The sequence below is a fragment of the Dendrobium catenatum genome, unplaced genomic scaffold (assembly GCF_001605985.2).
Source record: "Dendrobium catenatum unplaced genomic scaffold, ASM160598v2 fragScaff_scaffold_716, whole genome shotgun sequence".
Classification (NCBI taxonomy): domain Eukaryota; kingdom Viridiplantae; phylum Streptophyta; class Magnoliopsida; order Asparagales; family Orchidaceae; genus Dendrobium; species Dendrobium catenatum.
Window position 1 is genome coordinate 18,314,324 of NW_021319178.1, and position 16,597 is coordinate 18,330,920.

At 35.2% G+C, this 16,597-nt stretch overlaps 1 protein-coding gene across 4 annotated transcripts in view; it reads right to left on the reverse strand.

The window, feature by feature from the left end:
• Nucleotides 1-1,641: 1,641 nt before the first annotated feature.
• LOC110106993 (probable serine/threonine protein kinase IREH1) overlaps nt 1,642-16,597 on the reverse strand; it is a 43,804-nt gene continuing 28,848 nt past the window's right edge. For 3 of the 4 annotated variants that reach the window (XM_028696144.1, XM_028696146.1, XM_028696147.1), the window contains exons 7-18: nt 15,822-15,914; nt 15,587-15,727; nt 15,413-15,505; nt 13,401-13,611; nt 12,186-12,271; nt 10,569-10,657; nt 7,236-7,287; nt 7,091-7,147; nt 6,829-7,002; nt 6,531-6,605; nt 2,106-2,242; nt 1,642-2,026 (exon numbers count right to left, since the gene is read on the reverse strand). In XM_028696144.1, the coding sequence (XP_028551977.1) occupies nt 2,162-2,242; nt 6,531-6,605; nt 6,829-7,002; nt 7,091-7,147; nt 7,236-7,287; nt 10,569-10,657; nt 12,186-12,271; nt 13,401-13,611; nt 15,413-15,505; nt 15,587-15,727; nt 15,822-15,914 (1,152 nt within the window). In that variant the 3' untranslated portion in view covers nt 1,642-2,026; nt 2,106-2,161. The remainder of the gene's footprint in view (nt 2,027-2,105; nt 2,243-6,530; nt 6,606-6,828; nt 7,003-7,090; nt 7,148-7,235; nt 7,288-10,568; nt 10,658-12,185; nt 12,272-13,400; nt 13,612-15,412; nt 15,506-15,586; nt 15,728-15,821; nt 15,915-16,597) is intronic. The other variant, XM_028696145.1, reaches the window with a different exon arrangement.

The window sequence follows — 16,597 nt, forward strand, 5'->3', positions numbered from 1 at the left end:
GGATCAACATGTGTAAGAATAACAAACCAAGATGGTGATAACACAATTCAAATTAGTTCAAATACAACCCGATTTTGAATGAGTTATGAATTCCATGAAGCCTTAAAATGCACAATCCACCTATAAATCGAACCCAATTTAAGCAAAATCCAAATCAAACTGGACATTTCAGCTTCCCCACTGATTCTTCTATTTCAATCTGTAACCTCATTGATTGTGTTTAATCAATTCCATGCAATGATCTTTGTTTGGAATTCAAGAATTGCCAATTTAATTGTTTGAAGTTAAATAAACTTATTAAGGAGCTGTTTGGTTAGAAGTTGTGAGTGCAGAGGAATGCAAAGTAAATTATTTTAGTTCATTTTTGAAATAAACGAAAACCGTTTACATTGACATAAGCTTGCTTGACCGCCACCGACCACCATCGCTAGTGTTATACATCAGCAATCTCTTTGCCAACATAAAGCAATTGGTCTATAAATATGCAAAGCACTAGTTTAGACTTTGTTTTAGATAGGCCGATTTTTTGGTAACATGTTGGTCTATCTTAGTAATATAAATATCTCTCTAGTTGTAACGGCTTGGCATGGAATGAATAAAATTCTGATTTCCCTCTTTCTTGTCTCTATTCCCTTCTCATTTTTCTTCTCTGACGAGTCTACACCTACCCGAAAGATGCCCAAGCCTTCTTGATCTAGATCAAGAAGCATATCAATGGTGCTCTCGTTGAGCCTAACTTTACACCTCCGAAACCCTCCTACACTCGGGATCTGCATTCACACAGTCCACCTTCATTCATCCACAAGGCTCAGCCAGCCGCCACCGACAGTTCACCGGCCTTTTCTTGGGCCATTTTCTTTTCAGTTTCAGACTCCAGCACCTATGCACCACCAGTTTTCTCCCTTCCGGCTCATCAGACCTGTTTTCCTGCATCTTCAAACATTGCATCAGCATCAATAAGTAGTCCCAACATCAAGAAACCTGGCATCATTCAAGACCAGCAAGTTGAAACCAACTTCTTCTTGCAAAGATCCAACAAGAAACTTCATCACTAACTGGTGCCAATTACTGCATCGCGGATACCACGACTTGCCAATTTTCAATTCTTCTTTGCAAGAACACATTAGGTTTTTTATTTTCAAAAACAAAACCACACTGACACTCCTTCAATCAGCCCTCAACAATCAAGCAAATGAAATACTCCGATTTAGTAGAAGTTCTTCGAACGATATAAATCAATCATTGATAAATTTTTTGATCCTTATCGAGAAGGGAAGGCAACTTTCGAGTAGGTGTAGAGTCTTTAGAAAAGAAGAAGGAAAAGGAATAGAGACTAGAAAGGAGAAACTAGAATTTTATTCAATCCATGCCAAGTCTTTACAACTAGAGAGGTATTTATAATACTTCGGTAGACCAACATGTCATTAAAGAATCGGTCTACCTAAAACAAATAAAATAAAGACTAGACTAGTGCTTTACATAAATGTAGACCAATTGTTTTATATTGCCCAAAGAGAGTGCTGATGTATAAATAGCTAGCCACTGCCTCTCGCTGGCCACCTTTTTCAGCCAACCAAATAGTCCCTAAATATATTTTTGAATTTACAAGAAACCAAATTAAATCTAAATTGACTGCACAGATTTGAAAGATCAATTAGAACTTGTTGCAGAGAAGCTAATTAGCTCATTTGCAGTAAGAAAAGCATTAAACATCGTAGAATATCAAACATCATCTCTTTGCAATGGTACGAAAAAGTATTATACTTAAACCAGAAATGAGAAGGGATAAGGCCGATTAAATAAAGGGAGGAAGAGGCCTCACTGATAAATAAAATTCATCCACATTCTTACGAAAACATTGCTTGATTCCTCCGAAAGCCCAATCACCGAGAAAAACAGAAGAGAAACAAAAAACCATCACTCAGGATGGATTGAGAGGCCAAAACCAAACCTAAGCCGATATTTCTGTAAAATACCTTTTCTCCATAAGCGAACTGGTTTGTCTCCAAATTCTCAGATGCAGTTCCTATCTCGGCATAAGATGCAAATCAGAAAGAAAATAGAAGAGAAGGTAAATATAAAGAGAGGAAGAGTTCTTATGCAACCTGTACATTTCTCACTGTTCCACTTGTACAAAATCGGAACCCGAAAGGGGGCGAGATTAAGAATCAGGTCTTGACTGTACATCCTTGAAGCCCTTGCTAAGCAAATCATAATTAATAGATGCGAGCTGGGAGAGATTCTGCAAAGAGGGGAAAGAAAAAATCAAGTTAGCCAACTATCAAATTTCATATATAAAAGAGAATGAATAGAAGAAAACATGGGTGAAATGTACACAGAATTCTTAGATATATGGAGCAAACTTTATAGCTTTTTAAGTTGAGGCTTCTAAGCATAGGTTCGCCAACCTCGGCTATTTAAATAGCAAGTGAAAACGGCTTGAACAACTATAAATCTTCATAGATCTAAAAGGTAGCCAAGAAGAAGGTAGTGTAGAAAGTTTGATCAGGAACAGTATGAGTACTTGATGAGGACATCGTCAGCAATTTCGACACATGAGACGCCGGAGATCGACGGCCATGATCATGAGCTGTATTTTTGTCATTTTATGTAGTAGTTTATTTGATTTTTATGTTTTTCCGTTTTTGCCCTTATGAGTAGTTAGTTGCTATTGTAGCCCAAGGCGAATTTTAGTCTTTGGTTTTCTTTGTCATTTGGAGGCCTATATATATGACCATTTTCCTATGTATGATTAGTTTTGATGAAATGAAATTTTTACTTTGAGTTCTCTTTGTGAGTTCCTCCTCCCCGATCTCTTAGTGAGTTCGTCGGAGGAAATAGATCTCTTTGTGAGTTCTAAATTCTCGTCCCCTCATTCGTGGTGGAAATTCGGATTGAAGGCAATTGAGGTTAGTGGATCCGTGGCTACTTAAGTCCCTAGAAACTCCCAATTCTTTTCCCTTTGCTCTTGCCGCCGCCTACTCCAAGTAGGCCAAAGCCGCCGGCCCCTGGCTACAGCCTTCCGTCGGCCAGCCGCTCAGCCACCAGCCGGCCAGCCTTCCGCCGGCCAACAGCCAGCCACCCGCCGGCCTGTCTTCCGCTGGCCAGCCCCACAGCTCCATCCCGCCACCTCCCCCTCTTGAATTCTCAACATTTGAATTTCAAATCCCTTGAGTAATCACTTTCCTAATTGGTGCTCATCCATTAATCCCTCATAACCTCACCCACCCCCTCTCTCTCCTCCAAAACCGTGACTCCTCCCTCTCCCATCCTGAGTACTCATTCAACCCTTGGCGAGGATGCATGGCGGGGCCCGAATGGAACTTTGGATTTGTGCATGACGACCAAGATCAAGTTGACATCCTCCAATCACCGTTCTTTGACGTGGGCTTTGATTTCGACGACACCATTGAAGATTACATCGACCGTATCCATTACACCTTAGTGGATGTGATCGACGAGCAAAGATCAAAGGGACGTTGGATCATCCTTGGACGACCGTCATCCTCCACCACTCCGGCCACCTATCCAAAAACGACGATTTTAGGCTCCTTGCTCGGAGTGACCTCGGTTCTAATGTGGAGACTCTTCTTCCGCTAAAAGCCTAGACTAGTTGAGCGTATGGGCTCCAAAGGTGAAAGTTCTCATTATTAAATCGCGGATTCTTGTTTACCGTCGTAGTTTTACAATTGATCTTTGCGTTTTCTTAAATTGTTTGGTTAACCGACTTCGCTCTTCTTTGCCTAAGCAAGTTAAAAACTAAGAATTCTAAAGGTCAATCATTATTATAAGTAATAAATTTATTATGAAAATACTTTGTTAATTCGCTATCTTTAATTTCCTAAGTAACTCCGCAATTGTTTCACATCAGTACCATTAGTCAGTGAACCAAGAGATTATGTTATTGACTTTTTGGGTTGAAATTAATTTGAATATTGGCGCATCGCCAAACTTTGGCACCGCCTTGATTTATACCTTAACAAGTAGTATTAGGGTTAATGGCTTGACTTTGATCAAGTGGTTCATATGGTTCACATTTGATTGCTTTAATATTTATGAGAGAGCAATGAATGATGTGAAGAGCTTTCAAGTGAGCTAGGATTATTAAGATACATGAGAGTTCGGTTTTAATCCCACATTAGTTGGTTAAAAAATTTGTGTAGAACTAATAAGTGATTGCTCCTCACTTATAAACATAAAATTTTGAATTAAACATAATTTGGTCATTGGTGTATTGCCCAACCTTGATCCGCTTTGATTTACTCCCTAACAAGCATAACCGCCACAAATAAGATTGCAAAACCAAGCAAAATATAAATAGCTCAACAACCATAACACGTTATGCAGCTTTTAGAAAAATGGAGTAGAGGCTTCAGACAAAATGATTGAACCAATAAATTGAGTACAACTGCTACAGATCGATTTCTCCATGGGCATTTAGTTACCGATAGGAAACAAGAAGCTACTCCAGGTTGGCCCACTACTTCAGCTCCCACTCCACGCATGTAAAAAAAAAAAATGTTACACGCATGCAATTTAGGAGGGACGGAATATGATTTACACTAATTTAAAATCTGCTATTATAGAAGAATATTGTTTTTCTAAGTTTTGAGAACATCACAGGGCCGTGCATGTTTCTAATTTTCCAACCTCCTTTACTACTTCGTTTTGAATCGACATGGTTCATAGCACACGTCATCCATTTTTATGTGAGTGAGAAAGAGAGAGAACCATCAAGAAGAATATGAGCTACCATCCTCATACATTTTGAACCATTCACTGCATTGAAAATTTGAGATTTCAAGTAGATCTTCCTTCTCAATTCCCAAAGAAATATTTAATTAGTTGAAATCAGCATAAAACCTCAAAATTCAAAGATATAGATGAGCTCCTATCCTTCTAAATGAATAATTGCCTCATCTATCTCTTTTATATATATAATGCATGCTAAGAATTCACGACTATAAAATTAAGACTTGCATCTTTAGCTTGCAAGAATTTGTGCCCACATCAATACAACAACAGCAACATCAAGCCTTTATCCCACTACGTGGGGTCGGCACAAACAATGCACAAACATTTAAATGAAAAATTCAACTGAGGAAAAAATGCAGGGATAGTCACTTGAAATAAATCCACTAGTTTGAGATTAAAAATGCAAAGGTTCACCCAAAATGAGTATCTTGCCATCTGGAGGTGGTCATAGAGAGTGTTGAAAGCCACTGACATTGACTGGAGATAGCCAGTGTAGAGCGACATTGTTAAGACTTGAACAAATGTTGGTTGATTGTGAAGTCGTGTGATAATGTTTGGCAGACATCTGGTGTTGAGAAAGTGTGACATAAGACGTTGAGATGAACATTGATTTTCATCGGTCAAATGTACCGTTACATGATGTTGATTGGTGTATGTCTAGTGTTCTGGGCTGATGGGCATAATAGAAGGGTGATAGTTATGCCTAATGAATTTGGGAAAATGGAGCCGTCGTTTTGATAGATCCAGAAGCAGCCAAAATTCAGACTTTTAAAGAACTTAGGAGCGCTTAGAGTTCAAAATATTAAAAAAATTAGAATTTAAGTTTATTTATAGATTCTGATAGAGGTAATCCAGTTCTTATTCAAAGTTATACTGAAATATTCTTCATTCTTATAAAAAATAAATCAGATTGCACCCTCACTGATCAAAAGAAGGCTAGACAATCCCGTCCATGAACCGACACGACCAATTCCCTATGCCATGACAAGGCCAGACAGCCAACTAACAGTCAGTGAAGATTGATGGTGGCAAAGCCTCTGATCAGCAGGCGAAAAATATGATCTTGAAGCTCAAGGCACCAATAACATAATGGAGTTGACAAATTAACAAATTAAGTGTATACTTGTACTTTACCCAAAATAAACTTGGAGTGTATACTGTACTTGACCATCAACAGAAATCAATCCAATGCCATTGATGATTAGGTTTAATCTTAGTTTGGATTTGTTCATCTTCTCAAGAACAATCCAATGCAATCGATGACTCACAAATCATATGCATGTGCTAGTCACAATAATTTTTAAAAGGAATGTGAATCAAACTTTGCACAGAAAGATGATGAAAATTCACCATTTTTAGAGTAAAAAATGGTGACTTATAATTTTGTGTCAGGATAACTTGGTGGAAATCACCCTTGAATTTCTGCTGAGATTAGTGCAGTCCTTAAATTTCATATGTAGCACTAATCTCAGGATAAATTTAAGAGCCATGCAACCCATCTTGATGAGATTTCCAACAAGAAATTCTGATGCTATTATTTCAATCAATTCAAAGGGCATTGTTTAAAACATTCAAGTTATTAAAACAAGCAAGTCTTCTGTCATTTTACTGAAAGTTTTTGAGAAGTGGCCCTTACTTTTCTTTGCCCCTTTCACTAGCACAGAAAATTTTTATTAGTGGAACAAGTTCAATAACATTACTAAGAAACCTGAACTTTTGAAGAAAATAGAGATTGAAAAGGAAAGTGCAACTTTTTTGAATGATTTTCAACTTGCCTTGAAAGAGAAATTACTGAACGAGTAATTCACAGATGCTTCATTACCGAACTCAACCCCAGCATACTTATCCCCCTGCCAGCCATAATTAAATTAGTTTTTTCCACCGTGCTCTGAAAAGGGAAGATTCTATTGGGCACAAAACTAGAGTTAATGCTCTAGTTAATAAAATTCATTTGCAAGCATGAAAAGTTTTAAAATGTTTTCTCCATCATCAGTTTTATTATCAAAACAATGATTTTATATAGAATAACTTAACTAAATAATAAAATTATTAAAGACCATATCTCATCCTTACCTGCTCATCTTGATGATTGCTTATGCAGCTACTGGCATCACTTCCGCTGCCATTGTCAGAGGAATCTTCAAAGTCGCTGGCCTCATAAACATGTACATCTGATGGATTCCATGACAAGCGGCTCGTGAAATAGCTAGTATCTGTTGCGCTATCTGATGAGGGAACAAATGCAGCCTGCAAAGGGAAAGAAGTAGAAGAATTGCTATCCAAATGAGCCAAAATAAGGAAAACGTGATCTAAGCGTTAAAAAACATGGGGTCACCTTCTGCCTGGCAAGTGTATCCCAGTTAATGTTTTTAAAAAAGGCATGCTGCTTAACCTGAAAATTATTGTTCATGTGATTTAAAAATCAATCAGTTCAAGGCTATAAAAGAACTTGGGTAACAATTATCCCGCTTAAAACTTACTTCTGAAGCACCTTTTGCTCCAAGTCTTTGATTAGGATCCTCGGTTAATAATCTATTACAAACATGGAAGTATAGACAAGGTTAGACAAATCCAAAACATTGAAATACCTAAGTCACAAATTTTGGTCACTTAGTTTTTCTTCAATTGTTTAAAAAGCTATGAAAAAGTTCCAGTTTAAGAGGCAGAAAAGGCATCAAATAATGCCAAGAGACATAAACAGCTAGGCAACTCTTGCTGATTAAGCTTTACTGTTTCAAATATCTCCTACAACCAACTTAAAGCATAAAATAGAATCAGAGAAATAGATAAACCGATGCATGTCGGATTAAACAAGAAAACAGACACAGTACACAAAATTGCGGTCTGAAAGGTAGTACGACTTCAAGTATGAGTATTTCTTATAAATATTATGACAAAGAAGAAAACAGACAGACACATGCACTTCTTCAATACTATGGAAACTGTAATTCAAAAGAACAGAATGATTTTTTTTTTCTCTTTTTTAACAATCAGAGAGCTTGAAGGACGTGATGAAAAGAAGAGAATGAGTTAGAATGTGACAAAGTAAGAAATAAGCTAGTTGACTGGCCAGCTAGATTAGGCCTGCCGAACCATTTGAATTTCTATATATTGAAATTCCAAAAGAAACCATAGCACTGAGGATTCCATAACCGCATGTAGAACTGGATTTCCTTTTGTAAGTGCCACACAGCCACACGGATTTATTTCCTCTGTAATTTAGGTAATCAAAAGATGTAGTGACTGAATTAAAATGTAGCATACAGAGAATCAAACAAATGTCAACAAATATTTCTACTAACACGCTAATCAATATCATTCTATTTATGTTAGGACATATATGTCGAGTTGCGTTAACATGTAGGTTTCATATGGTTAGGTTTGATTTCAGATGCCTGAAAATTTGTTAAAATGCGGGAAGATTTTTAATGCTATGCATGTTTAATCATTAACTCTTTTCAACTGTGTACACATGATCCAGGATGTTCTTTGATCTAGAAATTTTAATTCATGTCTAGCATAGAATGCAATTTTAACTGCGAATAGTTGATGCAACAAACAACTATTTATTACTTCTGATTAAAATTGAGAATGTTTAAAATATAATTCAAACTAAAAGATTTTTTTGCTTTCTAATAGAAATTGACAATAAGAAATAAAATATCATGAAAGCCACACATTCAATTAAAATTTCATGCATGTAAAAGAAATTAGATTGCAGGAAATTTCATAATATTTAATCACCGTCAACCAATAGAATAAAGAAGAGAAGGAAAGAAAAAGAGCATAAAGAGATGAAAAAGAAATAACTAAATCCTAATGCTTGAACAAGGATATTGGCTCTATCGATATACTTCAAGTTTCACACCTGATCAAGGACTAGAATTTTAAAATTAAGAACAATGCTATGCTCATACCAAAAAACCAGATTTCACTCACATTGAAGAATTGCTCTTCTACAGATCTCATAATACATAATTATAGAAATACCATAAAATACCAAATAGGATAGGATGGCACCACCAAAGAAGCCGCAAGGGGAGAAATAATAAGATCGTAATCCAAGAAAATATCCATACCAAAACTATTGAGAAAATCATAAAAGAACCATCATTATAGGAACTCCTGGTGAAAAGATGTGTAAGGAAGCCCAATCGAATGAATTGAGACATTGTATCCCACAAAAAGTTGAGCTAGTATGATGTTGGGCTATCTCCCTTTATTTCTCCCATGTGGTTTTTCTCTGAAGACAAGGAAAACCCCTTTTCCTCATAGTTCATTTTTCTTCTTATTTATCTCCTTTTAGTTCTAGGATATTGGTCATTTACTAAGTCTTTGTGGTTTCCCCTATGGAGAGGGAACAGTTGGATGGGTAAAAGAAGTTCCATGCCTTCTCTTCCTCTTCAAGATTATGGAGAGATCTTTTTGATTGTTTTACATTGACTGCTCAAGAAGCTCGTAATGCCAAAGGCCATGCCCACTCTTACCTTTCACGCTTTAGAATGCGACGAATTATTGAAAGGAATTTAACGCAATTTCAAAGTTTGTACTAGTCAAAAATATAAGCTGAAAAATACAAAATATGTTTGCTGAGACAAGTAACTTGACAATATAAAAGTTTGATTTTGTTTTGTGATTTTATAATTCAATATTCAGTTATTTGGTGTAATCATGCCTATAAGATTCCTATATAGAACAGGTTGCATTCTTTTTCTAGTTCAGTTCGTGAGTTTGTTCTCTAATTGGTCCATCCACTAGTCTTCTATTGATTCATACCACTTATTGGCTTTTGGAAGATGATTTGGGTCCAAACGCTTTGGGTTCATTGCACTTCAATAACTTTTTATTTAACCCATTCATGGCTTGCAATTCTTGCATTATAGCTTTGTTGAGCATCCTTGCAGATGATTTATGTGGTTTATTTAAGCTTTATGATGTGCTGTTTCACCCAGATGATGATGAGATTTTCGATTAGATCGTACTATTCAATTATATGCTTTAGAACCATATGATTATAAAATTATGGGAATTTGAGTCATGTAAAGTAAGTTCATCAATAATAATTATATGAGTAGGTTTTTTTTTCATTTGTGCCCGAGTGTTGATTGAATAGAAATCCTATTAACATAGTGCAAGAGCTTACTACCAAACCAGCTTCATGCACCAAATAAAAAGAGTCCCGAATCACTATTACTTTTTTATTTAGATTGCATTTTGAAGGTTAATTTTTTATGGTAAAATGGTTTTTTCTCGTTGAAAATTAGATCTCTTTTTATGTCTTCAAATCCATGGATGCTTGAGTTTGGGTTCAACATATATGGAAATCTAAAAAGAATTAAAGCTTCACGGCTTCATAACCACGATCAAATTGGACAAGAAAAATATTAAATTTATGTAAATGAAAATTTAAAATAAATGGATAAATTAATTCAATATTACAGATGTAAAAATCAGATTTGGAAAAATTATTCTTAATTTAGAATTAAAAGAGACAATCGTTGATGCAGAACTAGTCAAAATTGAATGAGCCAAACCCCCATAATGATCAGTCGTATGCCCACTGCATAATTAAGCATATCCTGACAAAGAATTGTGGTTTTTATCCTGTTGTTACCGCGTTCAGGTGCAAAACACAAGTTCAAATATTTTTCAGCATAGAAGAAGGCAATTCAACAATGAAGCAACCAACATGTTACATTCTGGAACATATTTATCTTTCAACGCAAACATAAACGGACAAGATACTATCACCAAAAGAGGTAAAGAAATGATGCGCATGACAAGAATATAAAAGATTATTGCCTGCTACTTACTTATCAATAAGATCTTGAGCTTCTGCGCTCATCTCTTCAGGCACTTGGGGCCAAGGTATTTTACGATTTAGAATATTATCAAAAATCATCTACAATAACAAAGAAAAAAAAATTATGCAGGGAACAATAATAAACTATTTGCTTATAGTGTTGTTGATAATACCACAAAAGTGTAGTAATACGTATAAATATTAAAAAATGTAAAAACTACATGAAAGATATGTAATACATAAATGATTTACAAGATAACACCCCAAACTTCCTTTTCAAGTATTTGTGCACGTTAAGTGCTTATGATATAGATGTGAAGTTAGATGGCATGGCAAGACATCGACAAAGGTTGAATATCATTTTAGAACTTTCTTCTCAAATGCACCACTGAAAAATTTAAGTATGTATGCATAGCTATTGCAACACTTATTGTGCTACTCAAATGAAGGTTAAACTAGAAGATTAGTTTTAGTCTAAAATTACGAAAATATAACAATGCAAGACAAGGGACAAAACTAAAAAATTGCAACAATATAATTAGAGACAACTGATAACAACTTTATATGTTGTGCAATGATATTTAAGTGCAAATCTATACTACGGAGAGCACAAAGTCACTGAATGGTATGTTTTCCTCACATTGCAGATGTTTGCTAAGTCCAAACACATGGTGAAAATGAACGGATTGAACTAAGGGTAAAAGGAGAATCAGGTCTGTATACTTCCAATAGATACAAGAAAATACCCCAATTTCTTATTCAAAATTTTGGAATCAGGAGCGGCATCAATGTCAGTAGGATTCAATAAACTGGGTGGGACTGTTCAAAATGTTAACAGCTTGAATCCAGTCCTTGGGTATAGTCATAGGTTATTGGACATAGTACGGTTAGGTAAAGGGAATGACGTGACTTCAAGTTAGGATAAGCATACACAACTAAAAAAAAAAAAGTAAAGATAAAAGAATACATATAAAAAGATTGGATACCAATAATTGACCTAGATTTCATAAGGTGGATTTAGGTCAGCTCTTAGCTCTAATCATGCATAATATCTAATATTTAAAAAGGTAAAATTGAAAAATAACTTTTTTTTTTTTCAAATAGTGCCTGGCAACTGAAAAGGCTAACACAAAAAAGTACTAAATTATTTCTCTGATTTTAAAATGGGAGATTTACATACATACAACTTTATTTCATGCTATTTACACATCTAACACCCAAAAAATTAATATTACATGCCTACCACCCATAGAACAAATTTAGGGGCATGGAATGAAATATTAAAGTTTATAGGATGATATGAATGGTAGAAATGAATTATATGAGTGATATATCTGATATTAAAGTTGCATATTGATGGTAGGCATGTAATATTAATATTTTAGGTGTTAGATATGTAGATAACATGAAATAAAGTGATATGTATGTAAATTTCCCTTAGACAGATGCACATGCACTGCCCGCATGCATAAGCACTTGTGCACTTATGCAAGCCCGCATGTCTGTGTATATATCCGAGGGATTTTCAGAACAGAATTGGCATTTGAAGTGTGTTATTATAAACATCAATTACTTGGAATGAACAAAATTATTATAGGTAACATGCTTCATACAAAATGATTAGGACCTGAGGATGCTCTGCATTAAATGGTGGAATTCCAACAAGGAGCTCAAAGAGAATAACACCAACAGACCACCAATCAGCTGTAGCACCTGAAAACAGTAAATCACGGTAATAGTAGGTCAAGAAGTAATAGCAGACAACAACAACAACAACAACACGGCACCATAAAGCATTGCAGGCCTCACTACCATCTTATAGAATTTTCCCTTAAGTTTGAGGGGTACATTTCTATCACATAACAAGCCCGATGCATTCCTCCACTTCAACCATCCAACTTGAATTTTGCTGATAATATCCCCATCTATTTCACCATCACTCTGAACAATAGATCCAAGATATCTAAAATGTGTACTCTTATTAATGACTTGATCGTCCAAAGTCACAATCCCCTCACTAGGTCTATTACTGCTAAAATTACACTCCATATATTCCGTTTTAGATCTACTCAAGCGAAAACCTTTAGACTCTAAGGTTGACCTCCATAATTCAAGTTTACCTTTAACTCCCTCTCTAGTCTTATCAACAAGAAGAATATCATCAGCAAAAATCATACACCAAGGTACATCCTCTTGCAAATGTCTAGTGAGAACATCTAAGACTAAAGCAAAAAGATATGGGCTTAAGGCTGATCCTTGATGTAACCCAACCGAAATAGGGAAATACATGGTCAATCCACCTTGTGTTTGAACACAAGTAATAGCTCCTGCATACATATCTTTAATGATTTGAATATAAGCATTATTGACTCCTTTCTTTTCAAGAACTCTCCATAGCACTTCTCTTGAAACTTTATCATATGCTTTTTCTAAATCAATAAATATCATATGTAGATCATCCTTATTTTCTCTATATTTCTCCATCAAACCTCTTAATAAATGTATGGCTTCCATAGTCGACCTATCCGGCATGAATCCAAATTGATTTTGAGAAACATTAGTATCACGCCGCAACCTATGCTCCATAACTCGCTCCCATAGTTTTAAAGTATGACACATTAACTTAATACCTCTATAATTCGCACAATCTTGTGCATCACCTTTATTCTTAAAAATAGGAATTAACACACTCATTCTCCACTCATCTGGCATCTTTTTAGTCTTCAAAATAGTATTAAAAAGGTTAGTAAGCCATGAAATTCCTTCAAGAAGTAATAGCAGAAAATATAAAAAAAAAAAAACGAACCAATAGCTACCATCTACCAATTATTTTTATACTGACCATGTCCTGTCCCCAAAAGGATCTCTGGAGCCAGATAATCAGGTGTACCGACAGCAGAACGTTTCTTCCGCCTTTCCCGCTGATCCAAATTCTCAAATGGGGATATTTGGACCTCATCTTCTCCAAGCAGTGATGTTCCGCTAACAGCTGGTCCTGATAAATCATCCGTACTGTTGATGAGACCAACCTTGGATAGTCCAAAATCTGTTAACTGTCATGGAAAAATAAGCATGTTCAAGAGCACAATGTGGAGCTCACAATTTTCTTATCTTTTCAAAAGGATTAATTGCAGCTAGGCTCCTAGATTTGCATCAAGAAGAGATTGGTTCACCACTCATCAAAATTTGAACAAGTTTCATTATGGTTCTTTAATTTTAGGTAAAAAAAAAAATATTCATGCAAGAATGTTGTGGATCAGTTTCTTTTATGAATAACTTAATGCAGATGCTTATATTGGTCCTCTAACCTCACTCAAGGAAAAAAGGATGACGGTTAGAAGGCCCCAATGCCCATCATCCCTTTTTTATTGGTTCGGCCTCTCACCTTTAACAATCTCCAGAGACAAAAAATAAAGACAGAAGGATGTTAGAGCTATTATTCTCAAGTAAACAATCAGAGAGAAAGAGAGATTGATGTTAAGGAGGGTTGGTTGGCCCCCACATTCTTTCAGGAAAGAAGAGAAATATTGAGGAAATCTAGATAAGGGTAAAGCACCTACACGAAACAATTAAACACAGAAAACCTATGAAGAGATTTCAAAAAGGAAATGTTTTAACTTCAATGTATAACCTGTAAAAATCTAATTAATAATTTGATAAACTAATGGGAAATATTAATAAAAAGGGGCCAAGAGACCTGCAAAAAAATTGATCCAAAAAAACTTAAACTGTTTTTTAAACTTAAACAAAAAATTCACAAAGGCATTAGTAGAAAAAGCATATATTACGCAGCCATGCACTGCATAAATCTATTTGTCTGCATGCGTGTTTGATTCACAAGAAAAGTACCCAAAAGAGAGTATTTAGAATATAGAAAGCAAACATGTTAACATGTTTGAGATTTGAGCTACAAGCATTAGCACTAGTTTGCCAAGAAATCATTACTAATAATTATCCGATAAGTAGAACACAGAGTTGGACTGAGTTTCTTTAGAAAGCTGCTGTCACACAGTCAATTTGGATGAGGTGAAGATAAACATCAATATCTTTTCGGTAGATTTACATACATGACACTAAAACTATCCTATTTACATATCTAACACTTAAAATTTCCTATTTAGTTGACTATCATTCCATTGGCTCTTTAGAGTTACTCCAGCTGAAAATCTAGAAAACTTTGACAATGAAGAAAAGGCGAGGATGTCACGATGGATTTCTCAGAGGGAAGAGCATCAACAAGACTGCGATGTCTGAAATCCCGATGATAAAGAAGAATATGTGAATAAGTCACAATGGGATCTCACCGGGGAAGAGCATTAACGGGACCTATGACATGTAACGGAGAAAACGAGATCCTTGTGATGGAAAGTTAATGTGGAGGTGATATTTTTATGTTATTTAAAGAATTGAGTATTATGTAAGTAGAAAGTTTTTGATGTTAAATATATAAAAAGATAGTTTTAAGTGTAATGTATGTAAATCTAACTATATTTTACTTACACAGCTCTGCATTCTCATTCATCTTATGAATTATACATCCTCCAATAGAATTATATCAAATACGTCTGCAAAAATTAGCTTTAGCAACGTGCCTAATAGCTCTTATATCCTTAGTATTATCAAAGATTGTCATTATGATTAATTATGATCTATACAAACTTATCTGGTATCACATCTCCCCAATGTATCAAAAGCATAGTAAATTTTGAGAAGCAGGAGGCAAGCTAAACAAAATATCTCAACTAAATATGCATAGATGATTATTATTTTTATACCATGAGGGGTTAGTAACTTTCAAAGAGCCTAAGAGTTGAGAATGTAACACTTCCACAACCATATAAACATGTATATTACCTTGATATGACCATCATGTGCAATCAGCAAATTATCTGGCTTTAGATCTCGATGCACCACTCTTAGCGAGTGTAAATATTCCAAAGCAAGAACCTTAAAATCACAGGCACTAAAGTGTTAAAAGACTACATAAAAAAAAACTAGAATAAAGAACAAAGGCAAATGAGATCTTACAACTTCTGCTATATATATCCGCGTAATCTCCTCATCCAAGCAACCTAAATTTCTAAGCAAAGAATATAGATCCCCTCCATTCAAGTACTCCATCACAAGATATAAATTCTCCCGCGATGTAAAAGAATAAAAGAACCGCACCTAACAGGTTTTTAAGTAAGAAAATCAATCAGCATCAAATTAAAAGAAAAATAAAATGAAAGTAAAACATCAGCCAATCACTAGATGGACTCACCACGAAAGGATTTCGAACTGTGATTAAGATATCACGTTCTGCCAATATGCTCTCCACAGCATTTTTGCGGATCATATCAGCTTTTCTAAGAACCTGTACAAAAGGTTAGAGATAACAAAAATATGAATATAATTGCACTTTCTCAAAGATAGAATATATTATTTACCAATACTTAAAATAGGTAAAATACATAGTTTTTTAATCCAAAGAAGCACAGAAGTAATCTGTAAGACTGAAATTTCTTCCATGGAAATATTTTAAGCTTCTTCATGTTATGAATCTAAAACTAGGACAAGACGTCAGAAAAATCACAACAGTGCAGGATAACTTTTTGCCCTTATTTCTGGTCCTTGCCTCAAAATAGCACAAATCGAAGAAGACATACATTGACTGAATTGTCATTTTCAATTATCAATCATATAATTTCCCCAAACCGAATTCCTGATAGATAATCTTATCAGTTATTCTGGCTCTCAGCTTGCTTTCTGACTACCTTGAAGGCAGCTTTCATGAATGAAAGATGGTGACGTTTGGCAAAAGCAGTAAAATTACTAGCATAGAGCAACAACGTCTTCTTAAATATCCTTCTCTATATCTTATCTTTCCACTTCATACTCTATAAAACTAACATACTTCTATGAGTGGATCATACCCCACATAAATGTATCAAACACCTACATATATATGTGCAAGCTATGTATGTATTGTTTGTATTATTCTTCAGTGACTTCCAACGGCACTTTTATCACAAAGAGCCTTTATAAAAAGGCTAAGTG